Here is a 21483-nt window from a genome sequence, read left to right as displayed (position 1 = left end):
TGAGTTTTGCTTCAAGTTTTGTCAGCCCTTTCAACCTGAACCTCAAAGTAAAACCAAAAAAATGTCCTGTTTGAGTCAATCAAAAATGTCCTTGTTGCACACAGCAGAGTCAAGAGTTGTCCCACACCCTATAGTCTACAGGGGAAAAAAAGCCACTGTCAAACTTAGAGAGTATATTCATTCACCCCTGCTTGAAACTTTATTTGGAAATGTTGTAACTTACAATCCCTACAAGCAAGAATTGGGAAAATACTGGGCAAAACTGATTCTTGGTGCGACTTCTTTGACTTCTATAGGATCAATCTGGACTACTGTCTTCATTACAGTCTCATTTTTGCAGTCCCTGATATGTTCATTTATAAACCATTTTATTTTTTTCTAAATATCTTGACATTGTTGTACACTCTAGAGAGTTAGTCAGATGGAGAGATTATCACATGACACATGTTACTTTGACACCTGATAGACTGTGGAAATCTTGGTGAAGAATTTAAGCTTGAAGTGGTGGTTCACCATCCATTACTTCAAGACAATATCACCAATTCATAACACTGAAAGAAAGCTAATATTTCTCCCCAAATCTAAGTGCATATGAATGTTTTCTGGATGGACTATTACTTTACATTAGCAGTAGTTTTCAACAAATTAGCCATTATGGCAATAGTGTTTTGGAAGCCAGGAATTGTAGAATCAATGATGGAGCAATTAATAGCATTTTATGAGACAAGGTAATTCCTAAAACACATAACAACAACAGGCATTGCAGGCACAATTCAATGACATTTCCAAGTTGCAGTCATTAGTGAGCCAGCTGGTTGATGGTGTATATTTCCTCTTCTATCTTTATGAAACAGTTTAATCTTTCTTTCTTAAAAAAAAAAGACCAACAAAAACTGCCATTTTACAGCAAGATGGATTGATTCCAGATATTCATGGTCTAAGCTACAGTGAATTCTACCAAATACAGATCTTCACTTTATAGGTGTGCTATTAATTAAAACACACCATGGACAAAAACATCCCTATCAATCACTTCTGTAACTTTAATAGCCCATGGCATTGCTACATGATGCTACAAGATTATACCAGTTTAAAGGCTACATGAACCTAGTTTAAAACATGGAGGTGGTAACTTATGACATATCTGACACCAACTCAGTTTAAGACACAAAACACAGTTTAAAAGCTGCATGAAACAGACTTAAATTACAACTTTAATTGGCAATAAACTTGAAGGGTTTTTTAAAAACAATTAAAAAAACTGTCCTGTGATAGGAGGTTATTCACAAATCAATTATCTCTACGCATACTACAATTGCCAGGTGATAATTCAGACAATGAATCTTTGACAGAGCCCAACATCATGAGTTACCAGAACTTAGGTGACTGCCAAAAAATATTAATAGAGTCTGTGGCTTTTCTCAAGTTCCTAGAGTAACAGACCTACCTCGACAGATGGTCCCATTCCCCACATATCCAGGTTTGCAGGTGCAGCTATGTCCCCTGACAGTGTTAGTACAGATTGCATTCGCATCACAGTTGTGCTGTCCGCTGCCACATTCATCATGCTCTACCAGAAAAAAAATACAAGAGAGAAAAAGATCTGCTTTTCAGTTTGCTGATCTGACATTTGAAAACTGAGTTAGAACTAATATTAAGGCTGCCACGATGGCTGAACACAGCAGGGATTCAAATGTAAGAGCCTAATATGGACTGCTTCAATTCCAGGACATAATGACATATTCATTGCAGGAGCAGCTTGTTTATTCAGACTGAAGAGGAGAAGACTATCTGGGCAGACTACACAGCGCTGCTACCATAATAGTCACAGGAAGAAGATTATCACTGCAGCATCTCAGATGTGATAAGCCTCATCATCACTGCCCACTACCAAGTGTGGTGAATATAAATACAAGATAAGTGGTTATAATGAGGCGCATTGATGGCATAGTCTTTAAAGGTCCAACGGCACTTCCACTACAATCATTCACATGCACAAATGCATGCTGTGCTAAAGCTTGGCATAAAATATAAAATAATATTCCGCACTTCTAAGGCACCTTTCAGACCAAGGGTTCTCAAAGCACCTTCCAGAATTATTGGCCATGTGTTACTCTCATTACCCAAGCTGCCAACAGGGCTGAAAGGCCTGCAACTTACTCTCCTCTCCCTTCCATCTCCTCCCTCGCATCCATGTGTGTGATGCTGCAGTCCGCTCCAGCAAAGCGCCAGTTTAAGGTTGCCAGCAACCTTGACCCTGAAGCCTCCCGCCTCTCATATAGTTCAGCCAGCTCCTCCCTCTGCATATGTGGCAGGAGTTGGAGGGAGGGGAAGAAAGAAGAGCCGCTGACGCATCATCCCAGAAGAAATATAATGGTGACGCTTTGCCTGCCTCTTGCATGTTTTAAAAGGATGATGATTTAATCTTAACTGAAGTTAATTTGTTAACTCTTTCTTTATGGGAAGGAATCACAGTGCAGTGATCGGGGTGGCTCCAGACCCCAGCACGCCAAGCGCGTGCTTGAGGCGGCATGCCGCGGGGGGCGCTCTGCCGGTCGCCGGGAGGGTGGCAGGCGGCTCCGGTGGACCTCCCGCAGGCGTGCCTGCGGAGGGTTCGCTGGTCCCGTGGCTGCGGGAGGTCCACCGGAGCCGCAGGACCAGCGACCGGCAGAGTGCCTCCAGCGGCATGCCACCCTGCTTGGGGCGGCGAAATGTCTAGAGCCGCCCCTGGCAGTGATGCTTCCAGAAAGCATAGCTATGGGTGCAAGAAAATGGGTGTAATTACAAAGCAGAAATTGAAATGCTTCTTGCTAGTGTTTGTCTTTATTGTTGCTAATACAAAAGTCAAGTTAGTCTTTATGACCTTCTCTTAATGGACACTCGTAGCTGAAAGGTACCCTCTAGTGGGAAAAGGGTTATGCCTTATAAACAGACTCTCCCAAATTCCAGGTTGACACTGTACTTCAGGATAATTCAAACTGTCTGAGTGACAGATTGCAAGGGCTCTGCTAGAATAAATGTTCTTGAAAGAGCATAAATATGTCTTTGCACATTATCTATTGGGTATATAATGTTTCCAAACACATTCGATAGCTAAGTGATATGGGATTTACATAATTTTTCAAAGGAGTATCATAGGGATATTTTGCTCTTTCCTTCTCACTTTTTTAAAATAGAAAATTCATACATAAAAAATGTATCTGGTTTCAGCTGATAAATTCAGACTTATGTTTATGCTCTTTAGTTTATGCTGGTCCCTTGCTCTGCTGCAGAATTCACTTTAGCTACTCTCTACTTTTCAGACCCTTAGATATTGTGAGTGTTAGGCTCCTTCCTGGGCACTATAAACTCTTCTTCTTGAACTCAAAGGGAACTATGCAGCAGCCTAGCTTTTGCAACTCCTATCTCGATTAAGAAAAGCACCACACACAGCTCAGCCCATTGTGGCAGACTAAGGAGAAGTTTTTATAGTGGTAACCCTCTGACCACCGCCAGAGGTGATTAGCCCATTCTATTCTTAAAACATATTTTCTTTTAAAAATAACATTTTCCCCTAAATCTCACTATAGAGGAAAGTTAGTGTAGTTATTGATCTGTATTTCAGTAGCACCAGAAACACAGGGGGGGGGGGCATTGTGCTAGGCACTATACACACACACATAATAAAATCAACCCTGCCCTAAAGAACTGACAATCTGTTTAGATTCCCCCTCACCATTTACAGCAAAAACAATATCCCATCTTACGGGAAAAACTTGGGTTTGCCAAAACATACAAAACCTTAACCCCTTCGGAGCTCTTCCCAGATGTTTACAACAATAGGGGTTCTAACGCTGACAAGGTTCCATAGTTGCAGCCTTTTTTAACATTGATGTCAATTAGATCTGTTCTGAGAAATGTAATGGGCACGGTGTTAACAATGGTTCTGGCCATGGGAAACTGCCCTATACAAGAGAACCCAGTGTTGCTAACACCAGTACAACTAAGGGATCCTTGTCCATGCAAGAATTTCCAAAACTGAGAATTGTGGGCCAGCTGTAATGGTGGGAATTTTTTTTTTATTTTCCCTAGTGTAGACAAGTCTATAGAAGAGTTAGCTACAGCCCTAGCGAGAATGAGTCAGCATTGATCTTCTGTCAGGTTAACAAAAGTCTTTTATTTCAAAACACATTAAGCTGTGAGAAAAGGACAAAGGCTTAAGACTCTGTCAGTATCCTACTTTGGTTGTGTTTCCTTCGTCCTTTTAAGATTTCACCAAAGAGCATTGTTATTTTTTTTTAAAATAGCATTTCTGAGAAATTCCCTTAAGGCCTCACCTTGGCATGATTCATAATGTGTATTAGCAAAACTCTCTAGTGCTTAGTTGTAGCCCGAAAACCTACATCAGTGTCTATAGAAAGTGAAATCAATCTACAGAGGGCATTTCAAAGAAGCAGAACAGAAGACAAATCAGACTGACCAGGATTAGCACTGCTACTCTCGCAAGAAATTGCCATGGTATTTTTAATTCTTGCAAGTGTTTTGCGACAAATGGCTTAGTTTGGCAATTCATTCAAAAGACACCTCCTCCAGTAGCATGGGGCAATCAACACCATGCTGAATCATTGGCTCAGTGAGGTCAGTGGAATTCAGAGTCAGAGGCCTGGTCTACACTAGGCGTTTAAACCGGTTTTAGGAGCGTAAAACCGATTTAACGCCACACCCGTCCACACTGAGAGGCCCTTTATATCGGTATAAAGGGCTCTTTAAACCGGTTTCTGTACTCCTCCCTAACGAGAGGAGTAGCGCTAGTATCGGAATTACCATATCGGATTAGGGTTAGTGTGGCCGCAGATCGACGGTATTGGCCTCCGGGCGGTATCCCACAGTGCACCACTGACCGCTCTGAACAGAAATCTGAACTCGGATGCAGTGGCCAGGTAGACAGGAAAAGCCCCGCGAACTTTTGAATATTTCCTGTTTGCCCAGCGTGGAGCTCAGATCAGCACGTGTGGCGATGCAGTTAAAAATCAAAATAAAGAAAGAGCTCCCGCATGGACCATGCGGATGTGATCGCTGTAAGGGCAGGCAAATCTGTTCTATCTGTGCTCCATTACAGAAGACGAAATTCAAAATCATTTTAAAAACATCTCCAGACAGACGCCATAGCAGGGGCTCAGCGCACTGCTGCGTGACAAACGTAATGGAAAGCCAAAGAATCAAATGGACGCTCATGGACTGGAGGACTCAAGCTATCCCACAGTTCCTGCAGTCTCCGAAAAGTATTTGCATTCTTGGCTGAGCTCCAAATGCTTCTAGGGTCAAACACAGTGTCCGCGGTGGGTCAGGGCATAGCTCGGCAATTTACGCACCCCCCCACCCACCCCCAGCAGTGAAAGGGAAAACAATCCTCTCTTGACTCTTTAACATGTCACCCTATCTTTACTGAATGCTACAGATAGACGGGATGCTGCAGCACTCAACACCAACATCCTTGCTCCCCCCCGCCATGGGTGGCTGATGGTGCAAAACGACTGGTAGCCGTCCTCATCATCAACCTATTGGCACATGGGGCAGTGCAAAAGGACTGGTAACCATGCAGACTAGCATCGGTGAGGTCTATCAAGGGTGCCTGGCCCTAATTTTTCCTGGTAGATGGTGCAGTATGGCTGATAACCATCATCGTCATAGCAACAGGGGGCTGAGCTCTGTCAGCCCCCACGCTTCATGTGTAAAAAAAAGATTCAATTGCCCCTGGACTAGCAGAGGGATGCTGGGCTCCTCTCCCCCACACTGCTTAATGTCCTGTCTGGACTATCATAGCAGCTGGAGGCTGCCTTCCCCTCATTCTATCTCACTAACAAGTCAGTGTGTCTTATTCCTGCATTCTTTATTACTTCATCACACAAGTGGGGGGACAATGCTACAGTAGCCCAGGAAGGCTGGGGGAAGAACGGAATCAACAGGTGGGGTTGTTGCAGGAGCACCCCCTGTGAATAGCATACAGCTCATAATTTCTGCAGGATCTGACACAGAGCAGCTGTGCTCTCTGATACAGTGGTTCTCTAGTACACTTGCCCATATTCTAGGCAGGACTGATTCTATTTTTAGATACCAAAAAGGAGGGATTGACTCTGGGAGTCATTCCCAATTTTGGCTTTTGCGATCCTGGCTAAGAGCAGCCAGGGGCACTTATGACAGCAGCAAATGGTGCAAAACGACTGGTAGCCATGATCATCTTTTTACCAATTTATGGATTGGTAGATGGTACAGTATGGCTGGTAACCATCTCTGCTGTCATGCAAAAGCAAAAGCATGCTGCTGTGTAGTGCTGCTGAATCGCCTCTGTCAGCGGCATCTAGTACACATACGGTGACAGTCACAAAAGGCAAAACAGGCTCCATGATTGCCATGCTATGGCATCTGCCAGGGCAATCCAGGGAAAAAAGGCGCGAAATGCTTGTCTGCCGTTGCTTTCCCAGAGGAAGGAGTGACTGACGACATTTACCCAGAACCACCCACGACAATGATTTTTGCCCCATCAGGCACTCGGATCTCAACCCGGAAATTCCAAGGGGCAGGGGAGGCTGCGGGAACTATGGGATAGCTACGGAATAGCTACCCACAGTGCAACGCTCCAGAAGTTGATGCTAGCCTCGGACCGTGGACGCACACCACCGATTTAATGTGTTTAGTGTGGCCGCGCGCACTCGATTTTATACAATCTGTTTTACAAAACCGGTTTATGCAAATTCGGAATAGTCCCGTAGTGTAGACGTACCCAGAAGGGGAGAATTACAAGACAAGATGGCAACTCAAGATGGAATGTGAAGACCCTGAAAAAGAAAAAGAAATTAAAAAGAAAACAAAAGATCTGAGGTAAGAGAATTTGGAGTCACTACTTGTTGAGAGCATGTCTTATTTTGGCAATTACACTTTTAGCCGAAACCCAGAAGTGCAGAAAGGAGCATGTAAAAATAAAAAAATATATAATCTCAAAAAGTGGATTTTCAGGGTAGGTACAGGGATCATATATGTGGGGTGGTGGTCACTATTTTACCTGACTGGTTTCTTCTATCCCTGATTTACTATACAATATTGATAAAAGTTGAAGTTTGTGAAAGAGCTAGCAGCAGACAAAGGGTGTGTCTATACTGCAATTAAAAACCCCATAGTTGGCCTGGGTTTGGGTTAGGGGCTATTTAACTGCAGTTTAGACTTCTGGGCTCAGGCCACAGCCCAAGCTCTAGAACCCTCCCACCTCGGAGGGTCCTAGAGTCCACACTGCAGCCCGAGCCCAGAAATCTACACTGCTATTAAACAGCCCTGCAGTTTGAGCCCTGAGAGCCCGAGCCCAAGTCCACTGGCACAGGCCAGCCAGGGCTGCCTAACAGCAGTGTAGACATACCCAATGGGAGCATGGGTGGCTTACTGGGAACAGAGATGAGAGATGTGATTTACTGATTTCCTAAATTTAAGTCATTCCCTGGAGTATTAACATACATTTCAAGAAACAGTAACCATTCAAGAGCAATAATAATTATTATAATACTTTGTCCTTACAGACATGTTAATTTCTTTATGAAATCCTTGGAGGTTGTATTTTCAGGTCTTATATATCTTGTATCTAAATAATATATTAACCTATAATGGGGAAGAAGTGTGGCCTAGTAGCCCTGGAGTCAGGCGATCTGGATTACATTCTCATCTGTGCTAGAGGCTTGCCTCATTTTTTCCTTCTGTAAAATGGGGATACTACTACTTAACTCACAGAAATGTTCTGAGGATTAACTAACAATAGTAAACTGTTTTGAAATGCTCACATGTAAGATACTGTAGATGATTAGAGTATTGTTATTATTACTTTATTGGTATAAATCTGAGAATCGAGTGTTTGCTGCTGGCTTACCTTTTGCTTTTTTACTTCTTCCTTGTTGTATCACTAAGCTCAAAGAACACCTCACATTTCCCTCCTGCCTATCCAGCCAGCCAAAACCAAAATCGACAAACTAATAATTTATTACTAAGCTGTTTGTTGTCAGTAAAAGTCTCCTAGAATTTCAAAACCTTTCATGACCTTTCTCAAAATCCACAAGAGGATTATTTTACAAGCACAGTATTTTCTCAGTTCATATTTGCAGCAGGATAGTTTGCGAAGAAAAGACAAGAATGCATATTCTCCCCTTGGCCATTGGCTAGGGATACACTCTTGCTTTCATGTATGCTTGAAAAATTACTTCCAAGAAATTAGACTTATTTTACAAAAATATTTCTGAGGAAGAATGTTCCCCCTCCTGCCTTTGTTGTTCCCAAAGTCAAAGCCCACTGTATACCCATAAAGTGAGTAAAATCCCCACAGAAAACTTCCATTTGAAAATGCTGTCACTGGAAAGTCAGCCCCGGTTAACGACCTGCCTCAGGCAACAGAGAGAGCATAAACCTGAACAGAAATCTACAATGATAACATTATGGGTTTGGGAAAACTAAAGTTGTTTATGTACCATTAGAGATATATAATGATATGCACAGTAATTACAGATCTCTGCTCTAGATACCTAATGAAATTAACTGTTTATCAGAACACTTTGGTGTATCTTCTAAAAAGTAATCCAAGAAGAGAATCTTATTTTTCAACACTACATGCCCTTATATAAATAATAATCATATAAAAAGCAAAATTAATCCACCAGTATTTAGTTTCAAGTAGATAGCAAGTTGAATATGACATTTAGACTCAAAGAAAGTAGTACTACATCTTACACAGTAGCTCAAAACAGCTTAAGCATTAAGAACAGATTTAAGACAGGTTGTGTTTGTCTGGTACCTCTGTAAGAATACAAATGAGGACCTGAGGGGCACATGAAGTGTCAACCCTTTCCCTGAGCTTCATGGAAGAGCTAGCCATAATGTGGAGGGAGAGTACAGGCCCTGTTTCCTGTTAGCACCTGTGATGGGCCAGGTGCCCCAGCGCCCCCTCGCGGCAGGGGCGGGGTGGGGCCTAGCACTGCACCACTCGCTTGTCTTTCGGTCCGTCTCTGGTAGCCGGCGTATTACGGCCTTACGGCCAGAGTCTACGGACACCCCCTCCGGGGTAGAGTAGCACGGCCTAGCGGTCGGAGTCCGTAAGCGCCCCCTCTCGGGGCGGGGTAGCGCAGCCTAGCGGCCGGAGTCCGCAAGCGCCCCCTTCGGGGCGAGGTAGCACGGCCTAGCGGCCGGAGTCCATACACACCCCTACGGGGTGGGGGTAGCGCGGCCTAGCGGCCGGAGTCCATAAGCGCCCCCTTCGGGGCCGGGTAGCGCGGCCTAGCGGCCGGAGTCCATAAACACCCCGTCGGGGTGGGGTAGCGCGGCCTAGCGGCCGGCGTCCATAAGCGCCTTCGGGGTGGGGTAGTGCGGCCTAACGGCCGGAGTTCATAAACACCCTTCGGGGTGGGGTAGCGCCTAACAGCCGAGTTCATAAACACCCCTTCGGGTGGGGTAGCGCCTACCGGCTGGAGTCCATAAACCCCCCCCTCTCTGGGGCGGGGTAGTGTGGCCTGGCGGCCGGAGTCCATAAGCGCCCCCTTCGGGGCGGGGTAGCGCGGCCTAGAGACCGGAGTCCATAAATCCCCCCCCTCGGGGTGGGGTATCACGGGGTGGGGTAGGGGGACTCGGGCCCGCCCTCTCCTCCGAGTCCCGACCCAGGGCCCTGATTGTGGCAAGCTCTCCTTGCCACCCGCTCGGCGGGGATCCGCCCGCAACACGCCGAGCGGTGCCGCAGCTTTAAGGCTGTCAGTTTCTAAAGCCCCCTGGGTCACTTCCTACCCCGTCTAGTCGGACGTTGGCGTTGTGGGAGCGGTTCCCCCGTAGGTCCCCTCCGGCCGGCGTCCCTCTCCGGGGTCTCCGGTACGGCCTCTGCCCGGCTGACGTCCCGGTCCAGGCTCCCTGGCTCTCCTCCCGCAGGAGCTGACGGTCTGCGTCCTTCTCCCCCGGTGGTCAGCCCAGACTGAGCAGACCTGCAGCCTTTTATACCTGTCTGCCAGTTAGAGCATGCCCAGCAGAACTTCCTGGGCGTGGCTTCCTCTGCTAGCAAGGAAGGGTTAACCCCTGCTGTACCAGTGCGGGGCTGTCCCGCCCCGTCACAGCACCCCAACCACACTAGATGCCTGACAAGGCAAAGAGACAGGTAATCCCCAATCACCATGGCATAGTTGGCCAGGCATGGAACCAAAGATGATACAACTGCCACACGCGAGTGCAACCCCTTGGAGGAATTCTGACCAAGCCTGGCTAGATCGGATAGCTAAATATACACCACATGGGTCACCACAATTCCACTTACTCAACAAGTATATTCTACAACCAGTCACATAAAAATCACTCATTGTGCAAATGTGCATTAAAACAATAAACGAGTGAGATTTTAGGCAGCGGGCAGCTATGGTCCAGACAGTAGAACTAAACCCTACTGGTAAGTCTTGTCATTAATACATCTCATCAGAGAAGTTCACTATGAAAGATGGAACATCTAATATTAGTTAATGAAAGCAATATGTCCCACAATGCCCTCTTGGGCATACTGGAGTTTGGAGTCTTTTCCTGTGGACTCACATATTTAGATTTTAAACAGATCTTTAGCATTTTTTTCAAAACACACGAAACTTTATGTGAATTAGGGTAAAGTGCTTGTAGGTGACAGCAATGCAGTATTTTGCATACATCAAAGCATTATCTGCTCCAACTGAGTTTTCTCTTTCTTTCTCATAAATACATAACACTGTTGACAGCAAATAACACCAATGAAAAGCGTAAATTGGATAAGGTAAACAAAACCTGACAAAAACCAAAGAAGTCAGCAATATTAGGGCACCTATTTCCTTTTCACATCCCCCGTCACTCAACTTTTCTGGCCTAATTTTGGTGAAAAGCTACAAAACTAGGTCCTCTCACTGAGGTGGATATTTTACCTCTTGAAAAAATGCCCTGTATATTATGCTGCATTCAGCTGGGGATGCGTAGTAAGAAGGGCACGAGGGGATTATATCCAAAGCAGCACGTTATACAGAGATTCTTTTTCCAGAAGTATTTGTAGAGTCAAGAGGCCCTTAGAAATAGATTTGGAAAATACCTGCAAAGTGAGAGATTATTCCAAGGATTTATCTCTTACTCTAAACATAAATATATGTACATACATACATATTTCTTCCTTCTACTCGTGAATTTATGTGCTTGTGAAAGGTTCTAGATGTTCTGAAGACTGACGTCCTCTATTTAGTCACATAACGGGGCAATGTGGAAAGAAGCAGTGCAATCTTGCCCATGCTGAGTTACCAATATGACCCAATCTGGACCCAGATGAACTAAATCTAACAGTGAAAAAGCAGTGGTGTCTCCCCACACTTACTCAAGCCAAGATACTTAATGCCAAGTTTAATGGTGATGTCAGTGGTGTGAACATATCCAGGAGGAACTGGACTGAGACTACCAACTTATTTCACACAGGTCACTTCACAGCCAGCAGATGCTAATGGGTTTTGCTCACCACTGTCTTGAACTGGGCTTTAACTGGTGACCTAGAGCAAAAAGCCTTTCTATCCCACTGCCAATGCCCTGAGCAATCCAGGCTCCCTCATTTTTCTTTAGCAACAAAAACAAAACAGATTTCAAATGTCAGGGTCCTTGTCTCACAATGTGTGTAAATAGATCTCATTAACAATAATCACTGATGTAGTATACCACAGTCTCAAGCTGGCGTAAATCCCAATAGCTCCATTGGCCCAGTATGTGCATAAACAGAGGTGAGAATAAACCGGCAGACAGAGTCATATATATTATTTTTATACCATGTAATAGTATAAGTACAAAATGTGATCTACATTTTCCCGAGAGCTTCTATACTGTGCAAGATCCCAAACAATGTTCTATAACTGTGATCTTTCCCTTATACTTACATTCATTTAGCATATAGAATCCTACCATTCAGAGCATTCTGAGTTAAAATTTAATTAAAAAACTAGGTAAGGAAGATGTCAGAAAAAGAAGCATTTACGATACCTTTTACTTTTTGTCTTCACAAAGCAATATAAATACAATTTACATTCTAAACTTCATACACAAAACTATATCAATCACAGATTCCAAATTAAAAACTCTTATCCAGTTTATTTTAATAGTGCATTTTCGCCATTTCATATTTTGTTTTCAGTTCTACAAATGAGCACAAAGCATAAAACTCAAATTTCTTATTTACCTGAAATAACTAATATACCAGATCTTCACACAAATACATTTTATTTCCTATCAATAACCATAAGCCATTTTGCTCTGAGCTCCTCATGCAATAGGCATCTTAATATATAGGACAGCTGTACATATCCTCAGGTTTGTCCTTATCACAGGGACAATCTTAAATCATACTCTGTGCTATGAAATCTGCTTTGCTGCACAACTTCATGAAAATTGCTAAAGGTGAGTAACCTCTTCTTCAGCAGTTATTTGACTTTCCATGCCAAAATTTCACCTTGTGTGTGTCTTTTTACACAGAAGTCAAATATTGAACAGTGGTGAGGAGAAAAACTGTTTGTTGTTTTTTTTGGGGGGGGGCGGGGGGAAGATACTTAATTGTATCTGTTTGTACTTCATTCACCTACCGTATTATGGGTCAACTTGTGACCATTATTGGGCACCCTTACAGAGAAGAGAGCAGCCTCTGCAGAACTGGTACAGGTGGACAGAGTGTGGGGGCACACATAGATGGAGTGTGGGAGACCAATGAGTGAGCAGAGGTGTGGCTGCATCCCTCTAAATTCATTGGTTAGTGAAGTAAACTGTGCCATGTCAAGGGCTGACACAGCTTGCTGACCCTCTGGGAGACTGAACTGTGACTGTCTGAGACATCATGTGGACTAGGAAAAGTAATTTTAGGACAGGCATATCTACTACAAGCTATCTAGTCAAGACAAGGCTTAGGTCACAATTCAGTCCATGGTCTCCTGCAAGGCATCTGCATAATGTCCCTTATACAGGGCTCGTGGTAACTCATCAATCTAGTACTAGGCAATTATTGTTCATTATGAATATATTTTACCAGATATTTTAGTATCACTATTTAAGTGCCAAATTTTCAAATATGGGCTTCTAAATTGTTTCCAAAACATCTGCTGCATCACTTGGCCCCTGAAAAATCCTAATTTATGCCGACAAGTTGTGGCACCCATTATGTATGCACATTGATATTTATGTGCCATTATCCATTCTTTATGAGCAAATGCCTGTTAACATACAAAAATGTGGATTCTGCGGGTACAATCAGCAAATACAAAATATTTTGATGTGTGCATATGGGGGGAAAGGGTGAGAGACATGAGAACGTGAGGGCCATACTTCTGAAAATTTGGCCTTCAGGATACTGTTAAATTTTGAGCACTAGGGGCCTGATCCAGAGTCCACTGAAGTCAGTGCAAAGATCACCATTGACTACAAGGGGCTTTGCTTCAAGCTCTAACTAAAGATAGAGTCAGTGGTGGTGTAATTCATGTGCCACATTTTCTCATGTGGACTTTTTTTGCCCTTTTATTTCCCTTCTTTCTTAAAATACACTTGATTGATTTTCTCATCCTTTACCACTTTGTCCCACAAATGTGCTCCCAATCTTTTTATTAATATAGAAGAATAGCTACTGAGTTATTGGTGTTAACACTCATAGCATCAGTTTTCTTCTGACATTTAATGTGTATGATATGTATACCAGTGACTGGTACAGTAACAGCACTGACATATTTAATGAAATTCTGAAATGAGCCCTTAGCAAGTGAATGTTCTTGTGGTGAAATGTGCAATAAAATTGATAAATTCCTCAGTTTAAGTCAGATGCTTATCTTCGCTGGAGTTTGGGGGAAAATTTTGTGATTCAGACTTCGCAGGTTTTACAATAAATTTGGAGAATCCTCTCCAGTGCTTTATTGCTCCCTAATTTAAAAAAGCGACCTTGTGAAAAGATTTAGTGACAAAGACAACAGGGCTCTCGTTAGAACTGGGCCCTCAATTAAGTGACCCTCCTCATTCTTAGGGTGCTAGAAATTAAATCTATTATAATTTCCAAACAGGGCTGGAAAAAATCAAACCTTAGCATACTTCTATGTAAGAAAACTAAGCCACTCTCTCTCTCTCTGGAAACCTAACTTTACACTTTGGGACACCAAAAGCTGTGTGAAATTGTGTGTGTGGATGATCAAATTCAACTCAGACCAGGTCTACACTAAAAACATTTCCTGCTATAATAGTATCTGAGACAGTCTGTATTAAGGTGACCAGATAGCAGCTGTTAAAAAACGGGGCAGCGGGTGGGGGTAATAGGCGCCTATATAAGAAAATTCCCAAAAAATGGGACTGTCCCTATAAAAATGGGACATCTGGTCACCCTAGTCTGTATCCCTATACTCACCCTCTTTACAAAACTATCATGGATTTTGTACAATGTATACCTTCTGAAGTATCATTTGAAAACTCAATTTGATGATCATTATTGTCCTGATAAAATGTGTGTGGCAACATTGTTAAATTCTACTGTAAGACATTGCTGAGACAGGTTTAGAAAGGCAGACACAAACCAGTTCCTCAGAGACAAAAGGCAAACTGATGCCTCAACCAGGTGTCAATAAAGTCGAATGGATGATCAACCTAGTTAAGCAGACATTCTTTGGCAGGAAAAGGATGTGATCGAGAAATTTACATCTTGGCAATGAACAGCTGGAAGTTCCCATCTCCACAGACTGGCTGTCTCCTGAACCTCAGCTGGAGATGATTTTCAAAGGGAAAAAAGAGCTCTAAGAAAGGATAATGGAGGCCCCCAAATATATCTCCCTCCATCTCTACTCACGGCATCAACACCACCTTAAGGACAAGAAAATTACATTGAACTGGGGGAAAGAGGTCCTGGCTGGAAGGATTCCAGACAGTAAGACTGCTAGTGCACATAGTGAGAGAGGCTCTTTGCTTTGAATTCACTTACCTTGCTAAGTTAGGCGTTAGTTGCATTTTACCTTTTTTTTTTGTAACCAAGCCTGATTTTATGCGCCTTTACTTGTAATCACTTAAAATCTATCTTGCTTGGATTGACGTGTAGAGGCAGTTAAACTGGCAAAGAAGCTTACTTCTTTTGGGGAATTGGTATAAGCTATACCGAAAAAAGACACTCTCCTTTTCTATTAGGGAGGTTTGCCAGTACAGCTACACCAGCAAACACTTTCTGGTGTACACCTGCCCTCAGTAAAGGAGAGGGCTGCCAGGTAGCTTCAGACCTGCAGAGCTTAAATGCTGAGCTCTATGGCACTTAGGCACTATGTTGGCATCTAGATCAAGCCCTTCAGAATTTAGAAGCTAAAGCTCCGGAGGAATTCCTAAACTTCACAAGAACTGAGCTACAGAAGAGCTGCCAGTCCTGGACTGAAGTTCTGCTTCTGCAAATCTTAGCTCTACAGACAGTGCAACCCTGGGGAATTTAACTTGGTCAAGAGTTGTAGTTAATCTCAGTTCAGTAAATAGGGTTTACACTGTAGTAAGATATATCAATGATCTACCACAAAGTTACCAAGGCACAAAACAAAACAAAAAAACGCCAAAAGTTTAACAATGGAAAGAGGATAAACATCCACAGTGCTGAATATTGTAGAACTGTAGCATAGTCTGATGAGATTTATAAACATGAAGATTTAAGAATAATTGGCATCAATTTCTGGAAGTTTACAACTAATATTTCTTATTAATTTGCTTGGTAATTTCATACTTTTAGAAAACCAGATACATTCTGTAGCCTTTGTGTATGATATGTTATGGCTGTGTTGTATAATGGCTAGAGGGCAGGTCTGGAAGTCAAGAGATTCCACTCTTGTCTTTTGTGATCTTGTGAAAGTCACTATATCCTACTTGTATTTCATTTGCACTGTAAGTAAAAGCAGAAATAATTATGCTTACCATCTTTGGTAAAGGCTTTGAGATCTATGGATGGGAACATTCCATCTAAGTGCTAAGTATTATTATATTCATTTTTATCACAGCTGGTTTTGGAGATAATATTTAGAAAGTAAACTCCCCCTTCTCTACAAATCATTTGGTTAATCAGTATACAAGGAGGTGGACGAATCATTCTCTATGGGCTATAGTCTGATCACATTAACGTCAATGACAGTTTTGCAACTGACTTCAATGGAATCAGGAATTAGCCCTACAAAATTTTTTTCCCAAAAACGCAGAACCACAAACTACTGAATTGTGATTATCCCGAAAGCACAGCCTGTCTGCATTTTCTGTGTAATTATTACTTTTTTTTTAATTGTGAAAGTGGAATAATGAGTCTTGTAGAGAGAATAATCTAAGGTACATCTGCATTTAATTTACAGCTTGGGTAGGTGTACACATGCCCACTTTGATCAAGCTAGCGCACTAAAGTAGAAGTGTAACCACAGCAGCATGGGTGGTGGGATGGGCTACCCACCACAGTAAGGACTGTACTGGGGCCAGCTAGCCCCTCCCACTGGCTGCACCATCATGGCTATGCTTCTACTTTTAGTGCGCCAGCACAATCAAAGCTAGCATACATACATCTACCCCCACAAGCTGAATGTAAATATACCCTGAGTCTTGGAATTCAGTTTAACATATTAAACAGGAGAGCAAGTGCATAGTTCCAGCTGTATAAGCCAGCTGTCAACTAAAGGAATTGTACTAATCAAAATCAAGATAAAGAAGAGGACAGGACTATGAAGGTCTCGCCTGCCTTAATCACGGAAAAACTAATACATAAAATCTTTTCTCCTCACAATACCTAAACAGTTATCAGAATGAGGAAGTAGAAAGCAAGATTCTGATGAAAATCATGTCAGACATACTGTAAATTTAAACACTGAGGAGAAACAGGTGCAACTAGTAAATCAGAGGTAATGACACAATTCAGCAAACTGAGAATGTCTCTTCCAATTACAACTGCCTAATTCACACATTACAGAAATGTGTCTGTTACCATTATGTTTTAGGAAACCATTTTATTTTGACCATGTATTGTAAAAATATACCAGAGATGGTTCAAATACTTTCATTCTGTATTGCCAAAGCAAAGTAAAGGGTAATATGAAATAAGTTTTACCTATTATGGAGTCGCTAGTTGCAACACCATCATTAAGACTGAGTCAGAAGTTTTCAGTTTAACAGAAGCTTTAAACCTTTATTTAGTAGAAATCTCAAGAGATAAAAGTGAAACACACAACATAAACTTTGACACATTTTTCATGGTGATCTGATGAAAATTGGGTTAATAAGAGTTCTTAAAAAAAGGACCCCGCCCGCCACCTTTAGTTTTTCACTCCATTGTCTCATGCCATCACTCCATAAGGCTTTCACTTCTACCTGAACCAAACTTCAAAAAGCAGCATATACCCCCAACTTCATCAAATTTGCACTCTAGCTTAAGAGTAACAGCGACCTCTCAGCAATATTAAGACAGAATCACTTCCAAAAAATATGGAATGTGAGACAATCAGATGTGCCAGTCTGTTGATCTGAAAAGTATCTGAGATCACTGTTAAGGTTTTGTGTTAGAGTACAAGTCTGATGAACTCAGGCACGGATTACTTTTTGATATCTGTTGGACTGAAAGCTTTGCAGAGTATTGGAGTGAGTGTTGAGAGTATTGTGGGCAGTGTCAAAGTGGTAAAGATTGCAGAAGACTTTTCCCTTAACTGACCATTTCCCTGCCTTTCAGGTTTCGAGTTGGGGGGATGTGTCCCAATACAACCTTAAATGTCACTAAACGTTTTGGTATATTTTATATATATGCTTATAGTTAAGCATATAACTGAGTGTTTTCCAGAAGAAGGATGAACTTTAGGATTTTAAATCCTTTCAGGAACTGGGTCATAATGTTGCTGCTTTTTGATAGTACAGGTGGACACAGAGAGAGACTTTTATATATGCAGAATCTCTCACCTAAACTGGAGTTTGGCTGTGATACCTAGGCCAAGATTTAAAAAAGCAGGTTCCTAAAGTTAGGCTTCTAGATCCATACAGTAACTCCTCACTTAAAGTCCTCCCGGTTAATGTTGTTTCATTGTTATGTTGCTGATCAATTAGGGAACATGCTTGTTTAAAGTTGTGCAATGCTCCCTTATAACGTTGTTTGGCAGCTGCCTGCTTTGTCCACTGCTTGCAGGAAGAGCAGCCCGTTGGAGCTAGCTGGTGGGGGCATGGAACCAGGGTGGACCGGCAGCCCCTCCATCAGCTACCCCCCCTCCCCGCTCCCTTAAGTTCCCTGTGCAGCAGCCACCCAGCAGGCTATCAATTGCTGGCAGTTCAGCTGTTCCTCCCCCCACTGCGAAGTGCTGCTCCTGCCCTCTGCCTTGGAGCTCCTCCCAGGAGCCTCCTGCTTGTTGTGAATGGGAGGGGAGAAGTTAGAGGTTAATGTCAGGGTGTCCCCCTCCCCCCTACTCCTGCCCCCCACTTACCCCTTCTCCATATAGAGCAGGGTGGGTACAGGACAGGACTCAGGACGGAGAGAGCTTGCTGGCCACAGCTGCTGTCTCAACTTTCTGATCTTTTTAAAGGCAATGTACTTAGAGTGGGGTCAGCATACTTAAAGGGGCAATGCACATCTCTCTCTCCCCCCTCCACACAGGATGTGTGTCTCTCTCTCTGCCATGCTGTCTCCCCTCCCTCCATTCGTGCTTCCTTGTAGAGTGTGAGGCTACATTAACAACAGTGTGTTAACCCTTGAGTGCTCCGGCGAGTGCTAGTTCATCATTTAGTAGTAAGGCATTCCCTGGGAAATATCCCACCCTCTGACTTCACCACCTCAACCAAGCTTCACAATCATCATTGCTGTGTAACAGTATTAAATTGTTTGTTTAAAACTTATAGAGTGTGTGTGTGTGTGTGTGTGTGTGTGTGTGTGTGTGTGTGTGTGTGTGTGTGTGTGTGTGTGTGAGAGAGAGAGAGAGAGAGAGAGAGAGAGAGAGAGAGAGTTTTTTGTCTGGTGAAAAAAAGTCCCTGGAACCTAACGCCGCCCCCCCCCCCACCACCATTTACATCAATTCTTATGGGGAAATTGGATTTGTTTAACATCATTTCACTTCAAGTTTCATTTTTCAGGAACATAACCACAACATTAAGCAAGGAGTTACTGTATTTAGGTGCCCAAAATTAAAAGTGGCCTGATTCTCAATAGTGCTCAGTACCAAGCTACTTCCACTGAGTTTAATTGGACAAGGTGGGTGCTCAGCACTTTTGAAAAGAAGGCCCTTTATTTATTTAGGCTGGTTATTTACCTTAGCCTCGTTTAGCCTCACAGAAAATGACACTGAATTTTTAATGGCAGCAAGCGGTCAAATAATTTGACATTTCATTTAAAAGACCTCCAGCAACACATTTTCTCCTAATCCTATGCTGAGGAACTGGTTCAATATGGACTCATATGCAAAATATGACACCTAGTGAATCACTTAAAGCACCTATGTATTTTCTTGAAGATCTTCCATCCAAATACCAACCAGATTTGACCACACTTAGCTTATGAGCTATGACTCCATCACAGCCTGAGCTGTTTTGGCTGCAGCTACATAACATATTATATCAGTGAAATATTTAAAGTACACTGAAAGCTAGGTCAGACAGCATTAAATGCTGTTTATTGCTCTAGCATTTGGGAGTCACTTGCCACTAGATAATCACAGCACAAATGTATTTCATAAACTTATCACAACTAAAAAAATAAATAAAAATAACCTAAATATCCAGACATATGATGCACTACACTGAAAAAATGCATGGTTGGTTGATGTTAATCCAAATAGGGAGCTCATTTCTAAAGGATTTATACTCTGAATGCATGAAGGCAGCCATAGGGAAGCACTAACAAACCATGTTGCTAGCCAAAAAAATAAGAATTTAAGCACAGGATTATGCAAGACGACAGCTGTAAGAGAAGTGTCTTTTCTCCAGGAAAGCTTAGCACAGGAGTTTAGGAGGGATAGAGGCAATAACCTGAAATATCAAGTGGAGAAATCTAAGGACAGTGGTATAAGTGCATTGCGGATTTAAGGTAAGGGCCTTCAGGGAGGGAGGGAGTGGTTCACTTGCTGCCCTTTCTTTTCAGCACTAAACACTGTCTGATTCATAAAAAATACTACCTGAAAATACCACTGTAGGCAGCCTTTGGCAAAGGAGAAGATCATTAAAAAGGCAAGAAAAATGTAAGCGCAAAAGAGACACTACAAAAATCCATTTACAAAAGATGATACTATAAAAAATAATTCAAATTTACATTTTACATGTTAATTCTGTGCGTCTAGGAAGCCAGGCAGGAGAAACTTTCACACAAATTCATTACAAGGCAAGAAGTGAAGAGAGGGTGAATGACTAAGTTTCTGGGAGTACCACTAAGTACAAGGGAAGCCAGTAGTTTCAGGTAGTGGAATTAGAGTGTTTTATTTGAGAGAGCTGGAAGCCATAGGCCAAGAGAATAGAAGAGATGGAATCTGAAGAGCTGTGACCATGACTGAGAAGGAAGTACCTGCTTGCTCCTTGGAAGGGAGAGCAGTCTCTACAGCTGTGTAGCCAGAGAAGCCCAGTAAGCTGGCAGCTAGGTTCCTAATAAAAAAATACTACAAATTTTCCTGCTTTAATAAGTATCTTTATCTTTTAATACTATTTATATTTTCCATACATCTTGAACCCCCAAAATAATTTCAGGGGGAAGTTCTAACCACAGCCAACCATCTTCTGCAGGAACGGAGCTGCCAATGTGCAGCTCTCCCCATGCCATCAATAAAGTCTGTAGAGCAAACTGGCTAGAGAGGCGTAATGTCTCTGGGGATGACCTATGCACCACTTCGTATACAAGAAATGTTGAAATACAAGGCAAAACAGCATCAGAAGCAAGTTAATCCTATGTATTTTGTCTCCGTGACTTCTCTCTGCCCTGCTCTGGACCACTTAAGGAACTTTTTTCCTGATTCAGATTCAGCCTGAATTCTGAGTCCAGTCCAGATGTGCAATGTGCCTAGGTTTTATTGGTCTTAAATCCCTCTTTTTCCTCAAATGATGTGACATCACACTTCGTTAAGAAGAAATGAGACAAAAATATATGAAGAAAGCTTTATACTAATAACTAAAATAAAAATAAATTGTGCACATTGTAAACACGTAGGGCCAGATTGTGCCATCCTTATTTACACTGGGCAGTGCCCTTACTCCACTGATTTCCATGGAACTATTTGCAAAGTAAGGTGCTACTCAGTATGACCAAGGGTGTCTGGCCATACAGCATTTGGTGAGGGATAGAAATAAAACCAATTATATATAGCCTGATCATCCCAAAGTGAATTAAAAATCAGGCAAGCAGCATCTGAAAGCAAACTGCCTCCAAACAAAGCACCAAAATACTAGTGCACATTACATGCTATTGTGTTGCTCAAAAAGCTTATTCCAGCATAAGTGACAGGCAACAAAAGCAGGAGTACAAGGAGCGCTGTACCTCAG

General features: G+C 42.5%; 1 protein-coding gene across 3 annotated transcripts in view; it reads right to left on the bottom strand.

The window, feature by feature from the left end:
- Window positions 1-21483, bottom strand: part of NELL1 (neural EGFL like 1) — a 422689-nt gene that overhangs the window by 186202 nt on the left and 215004 nt on the right. For all 3 annotated transcript variants that reach the window (XM_039535560.1, XM_039535559.1, XM_039535561.1), the window contains one exon: window positions 1448-1570. In XM_039535560.1, the coding sequence (XP_039391494.1) occupies window positions 1448-1570 (123 nt within the window). The remainder of the gene's footprint in view (window positions 1-1447; window positions 1571-21483) is intronic.

This window comes from Mauremys reevesii, linkage group 4 (assembly GCF_016161935.1).
Source record: "Mauremys reevesii isolate NIE-2019 linkage group 4, ASM1616193v1, whole genome shotgun sequence".
Lineage (NCBI taxonomy): Eukaryota > Metazoa > Chordata > Testudines > Geoemydidae > Mauremys > Mauremys reevesii.
This window is presented reverse-complemented; position numbering and strand designations above follow the sequence as displayed.